The following is a 17,738-nucleotide window of genomic DNA, read 5'->3' as shown; positions in this document are numbered from 1 at the left end:
AACAGCACTGATACATGTATAAACAATGACAAAAATTAACAGATCTTTATTTTCACAGTTTATAATCCTAGCCACTCGTCCCAGTTGTTTGATAAGCAATTCTTGCTTGACAACGGTATAAGGTTTTATACCAGAATGTCCCTACTTAAGTATAAAACAAGACAAAATGTAAGCAGAGCTCACACAACTCCAACATAAGTTCAAAACAAAACATATATTTTTGGAGAAAATACACATATCAAAATCTAACTTTGCACTGCATTTCTTCTGTTAGCATGGTTAGTATAGAACTGTTCCCTAAATTTGAAAAGAATCCATGAAGTAGTTTTCTAGTTATAGGTCGCACAAATGTTTCAGTTAAAAGCAATTTAAGTAAAACAATGAAAAATAGCTGATTTTCTTTTCAGAAAATCCAAATATTAAAAACAAACTTCGCACTGCACCTCTCCTATTGGTATAGAAACTGTACCCACAATTGGAAAAGAATCTATGAAGTAATAGGTCACAAAAAAAGGAGGGACAGACGAATGGAAGGAATTCCTGGGTATAACAAGGGTCATCAGGAAATGACATATACCCCTGGTCTGGTGCAATTCGGAAATGAATCTTGGCTACTTATACTCCACTTTTGGCTCATTGACACTGGATACCTTTTGTTCAGTGAAAAACAAAACAAGTCATCAGAAGATGACAAATGGCCCCGAACAAATCATCTGACTGTTACTTTAAGTCCTGTCTGACGTATACAGGAGCAGGGGTTGCAAATTTATAAAAATGTAACTTGACCAAAAGCAATAATGACCAACATTCTTACTTGCCCTATTTTAAATGTACAAAATCAAGCTTTTAAATTCAGTAAAATTTAACAACTACAGAACTGAGAATCAGAGATACCCAAAGGTCGCGTTGTAGCGAGGGATCACTGCAGTGTTTCCTGGCTATTGCGCCACTCAATATTGCGCTAACTCGGTTATAGCGCGGTAAAACATGGCTCTAAGTATTTACTTACATATTAAATTCTTAATATTTAGTTTTACACTGACACGATGTTCCCCCAGCAAAACTGTGTGTAAAGGGATCGGTAGATCACACAACTCACCATTATTTTACAGCAACCATGGTCAGATTTTCACCATTGATGCCTTGAAACAAACTTTAGTTGACAGGGAATGGATACATACATCATAACTGCCATACTTTGACTCTTTAAAAGTCCTATTTGTTGTAGTTTGACTTGTAGTTTTTTTCGCGATCGAGAGCGTGTGAGCCTCTATGGTGACTAGTGTATTCAAATAATTTATTTCATCAAAGCTAGGCCTAATAAAGCTTTAAAAGTCAGCACTAGACCAATCTCACATGACAAATTCCAAGAAATTTAGTCAACTGTCCGTCATTCCATTTCCAAGAAGCATGTGCCATATATGGTAGTGTTACTACCATGTATGAATGAAACTAGCCTGGTTATCATTGTTGTCCTGCTCGACATCGATGTGTATTTATCCCATTGGTTGACTTGTGTAACTGTATGCAAAAAAGATAGCCAGTTTGGGACACTAGCAAAATATTGGGAAGCACCTTTAGAATTCAGTACCACAATTTCTTGTGAAGACGATCTCTGCCGAAGGTCACATGTCTCAAAGACAAGCAACCAGTTTTTGTGATAATCTGTCAGCCCTACAGGCAACCGACTGAGCTACATCCACACTGTGAAGCTAAGTGCAAATTTACTGAGTCATGCCTACGACTTTACGGAACCAAACGAAAAGGGTCGAATAGGTGACGGACACTTAAGAGGGTTACGGGTAGGCATTGTGTGTCGTGACTTTAGTCTACGGACACTTCCGAATGATCCCGATGCCATTTGGCACACTCGTCTCATTCCGTAATCTACAACATACCGAGTGATGAGGAATGAGCCGATATGGTGCGAACTGAAAATGGCTCCAGGCTAGCATGGCTAGTGACGACACAACGGTGAGTTCGCTTTTGAATCAGTAATGAAAAAAAATGGTGCCTGTGAAAATGGCTTGTGTGAATGTTCCAGGAGCCAAAATATTTGACACAAAACCATTTCATCCTTTTTACTCAATGTTTTTGTATGAAGAATATTAGGAGCCGCTATAGAATCTATAAAAGCCACTAAACGGGTCTCTAACCCTAATGATCATAAAGGGGTGATTGATTGTAGAGGGGATCCAAGGGCTAAGGAAAGAGTTCGGGATAACCTACCCTAGCACTGGCAACATGTGGATGTGTTCAGTGCCAATATAATATCCCTAATAAACTGCATTCTTGTGCATAATAATGAAAGTTAATGAACAGGAAAATTAATATATATTTATATTAGTTCCCATTTATAACCATTTTAGCCACTTGAATTACGAGAAAAACGAAATAAAAAATACATAAAAAGTACATGTGCTTTCGTAAACTAGCGCTTGCTATAAAATGCGCAGCTGCAGGCTATATTTAGTAAGCAAATTTTCAAAACTCTCAACACCGCTGGGCGTTTTCAAAGACATTGCGTGTGAAGATAATAGATCACTGGGAGGAGCCGGCATTTATTCAAGACAGGTCATTGGACCCGGCATTTAATCAAGGCAGATGGTCATTGGACCAGGTGTTTATTCAAGGCAGATGGTCATGGGACCACATGTTTATTCAAGGCAGAAGGTCATTGGACCCAGTGTTTATTCAAGGCAGAAGGTCATTGGATCAGGTGTTTACAGCGTTAGAAATTGGCACTAAAGTACTCACGGAAATGAAAAAAAAACTGTTTTTTCGATCTCAGATTTTAAATAAATGCAGTTAACATGCAAAATATATAAATATTCAAACAACTCAATTGGTACTAATTGGGCCTTGGCACAAATACAGCGTATCAAAGGTTTTTATGTCTTTTTACACGTAAAAGTGTGTAAAAATATGAACAAAACAGACAATTGTGAAACTGAGCATAACCAGGTGAAAGTAGATCAAGGTGAATATCCATGACCTATGACACCTTGATGACAGGTGAAAACAGGTGCTTGAAACCCACGTGCATGTGATTTGTCAGTGGTTACTGATTTGTGAGTGGCATTGTTGGATAGTGAATCATCGTCAAAATATCAGAATGTAAAAGTAACATATTCCCTTCTCAAACAACAACTTACATGTCATTATTATTATTATGTACATAAACATAGCTGTTATTTTTATTGTTGTTTTGATAACTTTTTTCCAGGCTAATTTCCAAAATGCCTATAGCCTGTTTCTGCCATGTCAGTTTGGACTTAGTTTTATTTTTGTATGTTGAAAGTGCCTACAAATTACCTCCTGTAAAGTACATTTTGTATTGAGCACTGAGATACAATTAGCAAATCCAGACTAGTACTTTTCCAGTTGTTTTGTTATTTCGTATTTACATCTATGTAATGCTTTGTGTCGATTATTAAATCCAGCAAAACAGTTTTTTTTCATTTCCATCAGTACTTTAGTCCTGTAGTCCTTACCAAACTGCCCAATGCTTAAGGTATCCTAAGGACTAGTAGAAATTGGCCAATTTAAAGGGTTTTGCTGTATGTTATCATTATGAGGACTAGTGGACAAAAACTGTTAGTTTCTAACCCTGTGTTTATTCAAGACAGAGGGTCATTGGACCCGGCATTTATTCCAGACTGTAGATATTGGACCCGGCATTTATTCAAGACAGGTCATTGGACCCGGCGTTTAATCAAGGCAGAGGGTTTTTGGACCACGGGGTCTATTCAAGGCAGGCGTTTATTCAAGGATTTAGGGAACTGTATCTTTGAAACAGTGTAACCACTGCAGGTACGACCAAGGCAACTAACAGTAGTGAATTGTTTACTTCATTCTTTTGTTTAGGACATGCTCTCTGATTGGTTGATCAGAGTACCATGTAATCAATTGTGAAAAGTATTGCAAAAACTCATATGAGGTCAGACCATGCACACTGGCAGCTTGTTCTGGTCCAGACTAATGCTGATTGAATAGTGCTAGCCCACTGAGACATCATGCTGGGCAGGCAGGGTAACAATAAGTACCATCGTTTAACATTTTGGGGTATGACGGGGTTTGGGGATCGAACCATTGACCTTCTACACTCTCATGATTTAAGGTATTTGATCACCATGTATGTCATATGTTCTTTCTATTATTTTAATTGGGTCATGACAAGGAAACCTGTGATTTCAGGTGAGTAAGTCAGATTTGATACTGCTTCCAACAGTATTTCAGTCATGTCACTGTGACAGATCGATGACTCAGGAAAGCCGTAAATGTTGCAGGTCATTAGACATTTACCATTTTTGGTGAAACCCATGAGCAAAGGTATGACGCTGACATTGAAGCAAGAAACATAATCACTGAATTTCGGACTTCAACACACAACTAGAGTTCGGGGGGGGGGGGGGGGGCTGGGAACATACTCTCAAAATGTTGTTAGGTTTTACCCTAGAAAAAAAAATGTCTTGAAGGGCTGAATGAAAAATTGAGAATCTGTCCCAAATAATAATGTCCCACCCTCCACCCCTCTGAATATTAAACAGTTGGGCTCTTAGCATTGGTGACTAACATAAATTTGTTGCAAAACACTTTTCATATCTATTGGCAAGCAGGTCAGTGTACACTTGTAGTGCTGGACGCAACATCCTGAAACAGCTGTCGGAATAAACAGGTTATCACGTGTTGTGAACATTTCATGTCATCCAAGCACCAGATTACCCTTGCCAGTACCCTTGTTTTGCTTGTGTTCTGATAACAGCTATCAGTTCATGAATAAGCACAACTGATTGTTCAATCTTACCACACTCATGAAGACATGAACAATTCAATCACAGCCATGTCTCTATACAGAGCTCATTACAAGGATATTTATTCTTGTTTTGCAGGGTTAATTCTAGGCATGAGCATTAGCTTATTATCATTACAATGGGCCAAGTGTTAACTGTTTAGATGACATTTGTTGTAAATATGACAGATCATTTGAAAAACAAGAAAACAGCATTATCACCATCCCCTGATATGGGGCACGAAGTATTTTGTTTGTTCATATAGTAGTGAATAAAAACAATAAAAAAAAGAATCCTATAAAGCCTTCAGAAGAGATAGGAACTATGGGCACTTTGTGTCATCAGAAATAAAGACTAAATGTGACATTTCCTGCGGACTTGGGGCTTGATATCAGCCTCTGAGCAGGTCTAATTAAAGTCCTGCACCAGGTTTGTTTCTTTCTTTGTTGTTTAACACTATCCTCAACAATATTCCAGCCATTTTCCAGTGAAGCAAAAATCAGTGATTGATAGTGATTGATAAACGACAAGTTTAATTTATTTGTGACAAAAAACAAGACAAGGTTCTGGGACTAACCAGACGAAAAATATTGCAAGACATACACATACAATCTGAGATTGGATGCAAATAGTTTACAAAGCAAAGACGCAAAGAAGCATGGCTTTTTGAATCATTAAATTTATCAAAACTGTAGCTTGCTTGTTACATATTTGACATTTTGTTTTCAGGCAAGAAATAAACTAAAAGATCAGAGTGTCAATTGTGGATTTTCTTTTATCTGAAAACTTAAATACCCATCTAAAACAGGCTTAATACAACTGAACATCTGCAATGATATTAAAAAATCAATAATAAAACATGGAAATCAAGTGAAGCATGACATAGATCGCAGCCTTGTAGTCCCACATTCATGCCTTGGACACCCAAAATATACTTGTGAGTCTCCCAGACTTGACTGTAGACAGACCCAGGTAAATCGCTGATATTACTTCTGTTTTTAACACTGGGCTGCATTTAGTTTCATTGAATATGAATAAAAAAGTAAAGAATGAATTTTTCAAAATAGACATTTCTGTATCTTTTGATAAACTGGTTGTATGATAGATTGATCACATAATGCAGTGCAAACTTTTCACTCAACATGCTCAATTCTGTCAAAATCAGTTTCTTTGACATATCTGATTGAATCTGCAACATATTGAATGATCACCATGGCAACATTTCCTACCATTTGATCCTCCTCCCCCGGATTGATGTAAATTCGATCCGACTTCATCGGTGGTGGACCAGTCTGTCCCATCTTCAGCTTAGACCCTGAAAACAGAACATGTGAACAGTCAGGTCATGAAACATATCAGATCATGTAAACAGTCAAATCATGTAATTTATCAGATCATGTAGAGTCATATGTCAATCATGACATCAGGCCATGTAAACAATCAGACCATGTAAAACATTAGATCATGTAAACAGATCATGTAATACATCAGATCATGTAAACAATCAGACCATATAAAATATCAGACCATATAAAATATCAGATCATGTAATCAGACCATGTAATACATCAGATCATATAATATCAATTAAAAAAATCAAATCATGTAATATAGCAGATCATGTAAACAGTCATATCAATTAATATACCAAATCATGTAACATACAGATCATGTAGTGGTAATACATCAGATCATGTAACATACAGATCATGTAAACAGTCATATCAATTAATAGACCAAATCATGTAACATACAGATCATGTAATACATCAGACCATGTAGTGGTAATACATCAGATCATGTAATACATCAGATCATGTAGTGGTAATACATCAGATCATGTAACATACAGATCATGTAGTGGTAATACATCAGATCATGTAACATACAGATCATGTAGTGGTAAAATATCAGATCATGTAACATACAGATCATGTAGTGGTAATACATCAGATCATGTAACATACAGATCATGTAGTGGTAAAATATCAGATCATGTAACATACAGATCATGTAGTGGTAATACATCAGATCATGTAACATACAGATCATGTAGTGGTAATACATCAGATCATGTAACATACAGATCATGTAGTGGTAATACATCAGATCATGTAACATACAGATCATGTAGTGGTAATACATCAGATCATGTAACATACAGATCATGTAGTGGTAAAATATCAGATCATGTAACATACAGATCATGTAGTGGTAATACATCAGATCATGTAACATACAGATCATGTAGTGGTAATACATCAGATCATGTAACATACAGATCATGTAGTGGTAATACATCAGATCATGTAACATACAGATCATGTAATACATCAGATCATGTAGTGGTAATACATCAGATCATGTAACATACAGATCATGTAGTGGTAATACATCAGATCATGTAACATACAGATCATGTAGTGGTAATACATCAGATCATGTAACATACAGATCATGTAGTGGTAATACATCAGATCATGTAACATACAGATCATGTAATACATCAGATCATGTAGTGGTAATACATCAGATCATGTAGTGGTAATACATCAGATCATGTAACATACCAGATCATGTACAGAGCTCCAGATAAGCTGCGTATCTGCGTAAAATACGCATCAGAAATGCAGAAATACGCAGTAAAATAAAATTCAAGGGTATCAAATACACAACGAACATTACAAAGACCCTACAAAAATAAAACTTGTGCGTATCATCAAACTTTTGTGAAGTAACCCTGTGTATACGATTAGCAAATCAGCAACTTATTTTGAAATTATAAACGGACATTCCGTCAACCTTGCCAAACTCCACGATGACAGTTACATCATGATCATTTGCCATCACACTTTCTTGTGGAAGTATCGTGGTATTTTTGAGTACTATAAAGCTATCGAACCCACAGACACCAGTTTGCAGGGACTAGATGAATAGTGTTTTTAAATATTTAACTTAAATACCCACATGTGTAAAAACTAGTGGGTAACAGAAATTTGAATACCCAGATAGAATTACTGATACCCAATGATTTTAAAATGCATGCATAAAATACCCACAACACCAAAAGCTTGTCTGGAGCTCTGTTGTAATACATCAGATCATGTAATATACCAGATCATGTAATACATCAGATCATGTTACATATCAGATCATGTAATATACCAGATTATGTAACATACCAGATCATGTAACATACCAGATCATGTAATATACCAGATCATGTAATACATCAGATCATGTTACATATCAGATCATGTAATATACCAGATTATGTAATATACCAGATCATGTTACATATCAGATCATGTAATATACCAGATCATGTAATACATCAGATCATGTTACATATCAGATCATGTAATATACCAGATTATGTAATATACCAGATCATGTTACATATCAGATCATGTAATATACCAGATCATGTAATACATCAGATCATGTTACATATCAGATCATGTAACATACCAGATCATGTAATATACCAGATCATGTAATACATCAGATCATGTTACATATCAGATCATGTAATATACCAGATTATGTAACATACCAGATCATGTTACATATCAGATCATGTAATATACCAGATTATGTAACATACCAGATCATGTTACATATCAGATCATGTAATATACCAGATTATGTAACATACCAGATCATGTTACATATCAGATCATGTAATATACCAGATCATGTAATACATCAGATCATGTTACATATCAGATCATGTAATATACCAGATTATGTAACATACCAGATCATGTAACATACCAGATCATGTAATACATCAGATCATGTAATACATCAGATCATGTAACATACCAAATCATGTAACATACCAAATCATGTAACATACCAGATCATGTTATACATCAGATCATATAAACAGCCATATCATATAATAAACCAGATCTTGGCATATTTCAGATCATGTGGAATGATTCAACAAAAAATAATGTAGTCAGGTTTTAACATTTGGATCAGAATTGTTTTCAACCTATTGGTGAAGTTAATTTCAGTTTCATGGGTCAAATGGTTTATCCTGCAATGCAAACAAGAGGCCCATAGGGCCTGTATTGCTCACCTGGATATTTACGCAATCATGACAAAATATACATTTGCATTGTACATGTTTATAATTCTGCAAATATTTCATAATTTTGACTCAACATTTAAAAGGGGTGGATTGCAAATCTGACAGCATGAATGTGTACTTCTCTAGATACAAATGTAGCATAAAGATCTGAACCATTTCCATGTTATGATCAAGGATCTAAGTTTCCAGACGCAAGGCTGGACCCCAGGGTGAATCATATTGGCATTAATGTAGTGTTCTCTTCATAACAAACGAATGTATACAATGTAGCTGTTTATTATAGGGTGGGTATAATATCGGTTTGCAGACAAAAAGATGAAACATTACAATGTTGCAGCTGTTCTTCCAGAAAAAATATACAATTATCAAATCTTCGTACTGTACAAGTAAAAGTTCAACAGCAACTGGCAAAAAATATTATAATAGTCATGTTTCACAATAACCTTAAAGATGACCTTGTCCATTGATTGACATTGCACCAAAATAAGATGTGGCAGGATTTGTAAAGATGTATGACGTTCTCACAACACGAGCCAAACAAATACTACTCATCAATGTGGAAAAAGACCATTGTAGGACATCCATTAATGCCAATTATCTTTGCGCTATATTAAAAGAAAATATGAGACAACTTCTGTTGAATTTTTATCTCAGATTTTACCTTAAATTGATGTGGTAGGGTTTCTATTTCATGACTTTGACCTTTTTAGGATATGTGCCAAAGAATTCCCTAGACCCATTTGGAAGAAGTGACTTTTAGTCCATGGAAGAAAATCTCTAATGTCAACAATCCTTGTGTACTAGTCATTAGAAAATCATTGTTATCGGTGGTGGCAACAGTCAGAGTCCAGAGTGAGTGAGTGAGTATGGTTTTATGCCGCCTTTAGCAATATTCCAGCAATATCACGGCGGGGGACACCAGAAATGGGCTTGTCAGAGTCCAGATGCTTATGACTAAGAAAAGGTTGGTTGGTTGGTTGGTTTGTTTGTTGTTTTACGCCACATTCAGCAATATTCCAGCCATATGACGGCAGTCTGTAAATAATCAAGTCTGGACCAGAAAAGCCAGTGATTGATATCATGAGCATCGATCCACGCAATTGGGATTGATGACAGGCTTCAACCAAGTCAGCGAGCCTGACGACTAACAAAAGGTTCATGGCAACATTTCACAAAAGGTTCATTTTGTAAAGAGTTTTAAATGAAAATATGGCAGTAAACAAAACAGAAATAAAACACAAATTGTAACACGTAATAAGGTACACTAAGTTGAAAACTGTATAAACAACATACACCTATTTACCCACATTTTAACAAATTTGATTCGTTTGTTTTCTTAATGCTGACTACCTGATGTATTTGGTCGCCTTTAACTATGGTGTAGTGTCATCAACCTGTATATCCTTTTACGCTTGCCACACACCCATCTTTCTTACACTACACAATAGCAATGTTATGTAAATCCCCCAGGTCATGGATCAGGCCAAGGATGAAGGACAGTGACACATGATGCATCAGGAAAAGTACTTGCGTTTCAGGTAACATGGAACCAAGAGACCATGTAGAATCATGTTTTTATGTACCTTTTTGTTTAATGTGAGAGTGAGTGAGAGAGAGTGAAAACACTGCAATAACTTCCAGTTATATCACAGTGTGTCAGCTTTGGTGACAACCACGAGCACGGTTATGGTCCTGACAAACCTAGAAACAAAATCAGAACAAACCAGGAATCACTGTTTGTTGCTTATTGTCACACTCAGCAATATCTCAGCTAAATGACAGCGGCCTGTGAATAATCAAATGTGACCCACAAGTAAATATCCCAAATGGGCGTCCTCATTGATACAAAGCCATTTCATTTGAGGGTTTTGGATTACAGAAAGGGCTGGGGAGGACAATATTATGGTTCAGGGACTGTGAGATAGGCAAGGCTGGTTGTTAACTCGACGGCACATTCAGAAAATCTTGAGTGAGTGAGTGAATATGGTTTTACGCCACTTTTAGCAATATTTCAGCAATATCACGGCGGGGGACACCAGAAATGGGCTTCACACATTATACCCATGTCGGGAATCGAACCAGGGTCTTCGGCGTGACGAGCGAACGCTTTTACCACTAGGCTACCTGACCGCCCACAGAAAATCTTGAATACTTGGAATTGTAAACATGGTAAAGAGTTATATTTTTAGGGGCATCATGCTTTGAAAAATACAATCTCAATGGCTCAACATTTTTATTTGATTTTAGTGTTGTTATGTTGACTATTACTACAATAAGCTGAGCTTACTAGACCAAACAGAATCTGGCTTGGGTGATGTACCACCAGCAGATCACTGATCAATCCTGTTTGTGGAATTCAGCTTCTTTACACAACTATTCCATAATGACAATGTTAATACTGATAGTTTCATAAACATAACTGCAAATGATTCAGTGTTAGAAATTGGCACTAGTCCTGTAGTCCTTACCAAACTGCAATAGTGAAGGTATCCTAAGGACTAGTAGAAATTGGCCCATTTTAAGGTTTTACTATGTTATCATTATAAGGACTAGTGCACAAAAAATGTTAGTTTCTAACCCTGATAATGATAAGTAATATTGTTAAACTAGGATAACAAATATTTGTTTGCAGGGAAAACTATTAACATTTATTATTTAGGGGCCTTTAGGGACCAAAGAAATAAATATTAGGAGCCCAGGATATGATCAGTAGGAATCCATAGCTGTAGGGAAAAATAAATATATAAAAATTAAATAAATTATATCTACTATCTTGAGGCATTTGTATGGACTTGTTTCCTCTCTAAACAATGTGAACACCACAACACGCTTCACGCTGTTTACATTCCATATATTATGACAACATAATAGGTAGTCTTGTTTATCCATACTACCCATCTCACAATCTGATGTCTGGATTATTGAATGAAGAAGTACAACAGTACATACAAATATATATAAATTGGGCCCCAATATGTTTTGTAATATGTATCGCACTACATCTCAGAATTGTGATATTCTGCAATACTATTTATGTACCAAAACCCCTACACCAATACTTTAGTAAACACATTTAAATTGTAAACACATATTTTTGAGAAACAACCATTAATACACATACAGTTAAATAACCGGTCGTTATTGCAATATAAGGAAGCTTGTGATGCAATATTCACGAAAGATTATCAGTAAGATTTAAATGTAATGAAATGATACTATACTTTGCATATGTAAAAAATATATATAAAATTTACTACCGACATGGCTTTAGATTCTTGGCGACTGTCTTTAAAAATGTCCCACAGACAGATTGCCTACTTTCAAATTAGTAGAGGGTTTGCCCTTGCCTTCAAGTCCTCGGTCATAATGATCCTTTGTTCTTAAGGTGGTCATACAGTCCCTGCTGTTTTCCGTCATCACAGAATATTTTACACAAATGTCCAGTCAGGGCTTAAAGATACCTGTCTTGCAGAAAATCACATATTGTGCAGAATTGTTGTAGAATTCATCGAATACACTGCAGACGTACTAAACATGTTAACGGTGAAGTTAATTGTTATATCAACGAAACTGTACCGAAAAACTGGTCCGAAAATGTACGTATGTCTTTATGGTTACACTAATGTGACACCTTGACTATGACAGTGCCATGTAATGTGACACCGTGACAGTGCTATGTAATGTGACACCATGACAGTGCTATGTAATGTGACACCATGACAGTGCCATGTAATCTGACACCATGACACTGCTATGTAATGTGACACCATGACAGTGCTATGTAATGTGACACCATGACAGTGCTATGTAATGTGACACCATGACAGTGCCATGTAATCTGACACCATGACAGTGCTATGTAATGTGACACCATGACAGTGCTAGTAATGTGACACCATGACAGTGCTATGTAATGTGACACCATGACAGTGCTATGTAATGTGACACCATGACAGTGCTATGTGCCACATGTCTCAAAAACAAACAACCAGTTTTTGTATGTATCCGTCATACACAAACTCATGTCCAAAAACCTCGTCATGCCAAAGAGGCTAGGGACCTGAGCGGAAAGGGTCGAATAGGTGACGGACACTTATGAAGGTTACAGATAGACTTTAGTCTATGGACACTTAGGAGTGACCCCGATGCCATTTGGTATGTATACGAGTCCCATTCCGTATTCTACAAGGAAATATCAATAAACTGGTGCATTGTCAACTGAGTAACCATTGGACATGCAGCTTTTCAAAACTGACCATCCTTCAGCAGAATTGACCGTCTCTGACTGTCGGGCAGGCAGGTATTTCGAACAGTGATGCCGTGGTTTTTATGGGATATTGTGGATCCTCATAAGGAAGTAGGAGGGCAGAGGCATAGCTAATGACGCGACGGGGGTGAGTCAGCTTTCGAATCATACGAAGTGTCGGCCTTGTGAGTGAAAGTGATTGGAAGGAAATTCCGCGAGCTTCCTGTTGTAAAAACAATTTGACATGAAACTACTTTATCCCACTAATTTGACATTCTTGTGAGAAGAATAAATGCAACTGAAAATGTGAAAACATTAAAATAAACAAAAATACCCTGACAAGTGCATTTATTTGCAGGCTTCATGTCTTCAGATGCAATGCTTGAAAATGCATATAAAGTAGGGGGTACAACCCCAATTGATTTATTTCAATGGTAGATAAATAGTGTTCGGTCTGGCAATTTTTGGATGTGTGCTCTGTGAATAAATTAATACCTAATGAACTGCATTCCTGTGCATTATAATGAAAACTAACAAAGCGAAAATATGAAACATAAAATATGCATAATAGTTCCCGTTTACAATCCATTCTTCCACCTGAGTTAAGTTGAAACTGAAAAAAGTACATATTGAAAATAAAAATGCTTCATAAACTGGCGTCTGCTATAAAATGCACCGCTGCAGGCTATATAAAGTAAACACATATTGAAAACTCTCAAAATCGCATAGCGTGTAGTGATGATAGATCACTGAGAGCAGCTTATGTTCACTCTGTGACCCCTGACATCACAGGGCATTAATTCACTTGTGTATCTGGCAACACAATTTCACAAATCATGTCATAGGGGATTGTGATGTGTTTGAAATGGTTTTTGAAATGGTATTCTAAAGGTAGGCCATAACATCTGACAACACTGTAGGACAAGCACATACCTGACCGTAACACTGACCTATTGTCAATTTTGTTGTACCTTCTTGAGCAAGTCTGTAAGATGAGTGCAAACTCTACTGCACACAGTTGTTGACGCAAGGCTTTCTTATCCTATTACTGGGTAATTGGCATATATCTTTCAAAACAGTTTGGTATTTTCAAAACACTGATAAGTAGGAGCCATTCTATACTAAACTAAAAAAGTAAGGGATCATGACTACTTTTATGATATTGTGTCCTCAGTTTTTACAACAAAAAACATCCCCCAAAATATTTATGATCTTTAACGTTTTTTGGTCAGTCAAAGACATACATCTTTGGTTCAGTATATTTCGTGTCATCAAAATTTCCATTCATCTTTCTCCATGTCTCTTTTTGACAACCTGCAATGTCTTGTGTCTGTATGCAAACTAGGGCTGTTACGATTCACTCGCATATTCGGTGAATTGAACCGTATCCATTCATGAATTGAATTCGTTATTCGTGGCCACTAGAATCGAATATATTTATGAATATTCAAGCATGTGCACATACCCTGTACCTAAAAATATTCATAAGAACATGTTATTTGCCTAGATTTCTTCAAAGACAACACTCTTATAATAATTGGTTTAACAGTATTGTGGTCACTGGTCATTGTCACATTTGAGCAGATACTCGTACCTGGATAAGTCCAGTTTATAAATGTGTAATGTATTAATAATTAACAAACCATGTCTAATAATTAATGTTGTTAATGTTTCACTGAATATAACAAATAATACATTCACAGCTGACTTTTTATGTTATTCGTGAATTAATATTCGTTACCCTATTTTCGTGATACAAATCGTATACGCCTCATAGTGTATTCGTTGCAGCCATTATGCATACTGTAGGGTAAACAAAATTAAAGAGGGTCCATGAGAGCAGGCAGATATTTGGGATTTTCAGCAAGTTGCCAACCTAACAGGATGAACATATTGAGCCCTACAGGTTATCGTGGCCTACTCGTAAAAATTGAGAATGGATGCAAAAACTGTCTTGGTGATCGAAATTAGTTCTAAAAGTATTCTCTCTTTGAATATTGAGACCCCCTAAACTTTTAATTATCAACATTAGGGGTATGACAAGTACCCCTTCATTGCTATGTTTAATTTCGAATACTGTAAAGATCTACTGCCAGTCCCATTTGACACAAAAACGTATGTTGGAACGATTGAACCTAATCATGAAACTCTGGACCAAATTTGTCTTTTTCTGGGTTGTCCGGCTACCCAATAAGCTATTAAAGTAACAATGAGATGGTTAAGAGTTGTACTCCTCATTCTGTATCCTAGAATCCATGGATATATGCAAGCACAACACTCGCATGTCCCATGGACAGTCATGCATGGATTTTACCTTACATTTTGTCAGTCATTTTCTATGGTTCACGATATCATGACGTATGGACCCAAACCGTTTTTCATTGTATATATCTCGAAGTAACACATAAAAGGTGGAATGTTCGGCTGAATATTTCTCTGCCTATATCGGGGTCATGTTTATATGTATTGTATACACGCAGACACTCCCAACCGCATGGCCATATATAAGCAGTCACGCAGGGTTCATCTTGTTCAGGGTATCTCCGATATGTGACCAGACCTGTTTACACACAATGTGTTGAATCTTGACACCAGATGTGAAAACGATAGAACACATAGGGGATGTTTATTTCTTAATAAAGACAATGTGTAACATTGTAAGAAAACTTACCCATGTTTTCGTCTTTCATTCGTCGTAGAAATTACCTTGTTTGGATGCTAGCTCCGCGCCATAACTATGAACTATAAGATGACCTTCTCGCTTTTGTAACGTCATTGTTGATTGGTGGAGACGGCTGACACGTGATAGATACACATGTATTTCGTCTGCTAGCTGTGGGGCCCACTGTGTTAGTGGAGGCGCACCATGTAGAGTTACGTCACATCATTTCTGACGTGTGTTGTGCAATCATCAAGGAACAATTTAAGGAGTGTTTGTGGAATACTGATTAAAAGAGATGACCAGTTAGTTAGTCGCTCAAAGCAGAGACCATATACCGTTATATGGTCTCTGCTCAAAGGTTGCAGGGTGTTTGAAGGGGTGTATTTGTAAACATAGATCTAGGTCGAACTTCGCAGCACGGCCTCGCCGAGTTGGTAAGGTAATTTTCACAACAACAAAAATTAGGCTTACAGAATTTCGTCTTTAAACGTTCGATGGGCAACAATGCAGTTTACCGGGCGCAGCCCGAGCTCTACCATCCGCACAATTACCGCGCTTTAGTGCCACCGCTGTCTCGTTATACCGTTACCGTGCCTCACGCTCTGGTGACTCTCGCTTCACGATCCAACACCCGTTCTTGGTCTTAGGGAAACTTACACATCTTTACGATCAAACACCCGTTCTAGGTCTTCGCCCGGCAAAGTGCACTACTTATGGGATCGTGAAGCGAGAGTCACCAGAGCGTGAGGCACGAGACAGCGGTGGCACTATAGCGCGGTAATTGAGCGGATGGGAGAGCTCGGGCTGCGCCCGGTAAACTGCATTGTTGCCCATCGTACCGGGCGACATTCCGGATCGACTAGGAATCTCTGAACATCGATCACAACAGATTGATCCAAATTTAATGATGACAATGAGACAGATGTCATTCCATCGGAACATAATTTTAAGTTTTCGGACGGCCATGTTTATTTCGCTTACTCGCGCTATAGCGGGGGTGTACCATCACACAGATATTGTAAATACTCAGATGATGGCTTAATTGTTTTCAAGAGAAAATTGTCTTCTTAAATTGAATGAGATGTTTTAAAGTTGTTGATGTGGTTAGAGAGAAAACTACGTGTGATTTATAAGCGTCCGAAAAACCATAACACAGGGATATATGTTTTGCCTACCTATTTTTCGGTTCTTCAAAAGATCTCTAAAGGGGATTAATTTCTATGACCGCACGCTTAAAACTAGTTCGCCCAGTTCAATATTACAAAGAATAACTTATATGTTTTGTTTGTTGTTTAACGCTCCAGCTGTATGAGGGTTATCTGTAAATAATGAAGTCTGGACCGGACAATCCTGTGATTGACATCAGGAACATCGATCTACACAATTGGGTTACGATGACATGCATGATTAGTATCATCCATGCCAGCACAAGTTGCCGAAGACCAATTGTAACCCGGATCATCCTCGGAGGGACAAAACTGGTGTGTTAATACTGCTCTTTTAACGGTAAACTACGAACATAATATAAGACCAGCAGCAGCAGCGATATCACGTAGCGATAAAGTGAACTATATATGTAAATGCAACATTTCTTTCCTCCACACATCTTTTCGGTGTGCATTTGATTAGATTTTGCGTTTTTGATACTATTGGTTACATATTTTAAAACAAACATGCGGGCAAAGGCGCTTATTTCTGTCCGTGGAATAACATTTAGTTGATTTCTGCTATAACGCGACAATAGGGAATCAAAACAGTGGAAATAACATTTTCCCGTCAACTTACTGTACCAATTATCATGGTTATCGCCATCGTCTTTACCCATGTGATCATGCGCATTGTTTCAGTTATAAATATTACACTTTTTAGTAAATCAATTTGTTTATTCATCAAAATGAATAAGAAATGCTATAAACAATTTGTCTTCCAAACTGA

The 17,738-nt window shown here is 37.1% G+C and overlaps 1 protein-coding gene across 3 annotated transcripts in view; it reads right to left on the bottom strand.

Annotated features, from left to right (window-relative positions):
• Positions 1 to 15,952, bottom strand: part of LOC124152338 (polyamine-transporting ATPase 13A3-like) — a 47,804-nt gene extending 31,852 nt beyond the window's left edge. Inside the window, exons 1-2 of one of the 3 annotated variants that reach the window (XM_048394095.1) lie at positions 15,813 to 15,952; positions 6,023 to 6,108 (exon numbers count right to left, since the gene is read on the bottom strand). In XM_048394095.1, the coding sequence (XP_048250052.1) occupies positions 6,023 to 6,108; positions 15,813 to 15,831 (105 nt within the window). In that variant the 5' untranslated portion in view covers positions 15,832 to 15,952. The remainder of the gene's footprint in view (positions 1 to 6,022; positions 6,109 to 15,812) is intronic. The other 2 variants (XM_048394096.1, XM_046525241.2) reach the window with 2 other exon arrangements.
• Positions 15,953 to 17,738: the final 1,786 nt, after the last annotated feature.

Source organism: Haliotis rufescens, unplaced genomic scaffold, assembly GCF_023055435.1.
Source record: "Haliotis rufescens isolate VD_foot unplaced genomic scaffold, xgHalRufe1.0.p SCAF_13, whole genome shotgun sequence".
Lineage (NCBI taxonomy): Eukaryota > Metazoa > Mollusca > Gastropoda > Lepetellida > Haliotidae > Haliotis > Haliotis rufescens.
Note: the sequence above shows the minus strand (reverse complement) of the source record. Positions and strands in the feature narration are given on the sequence as shown.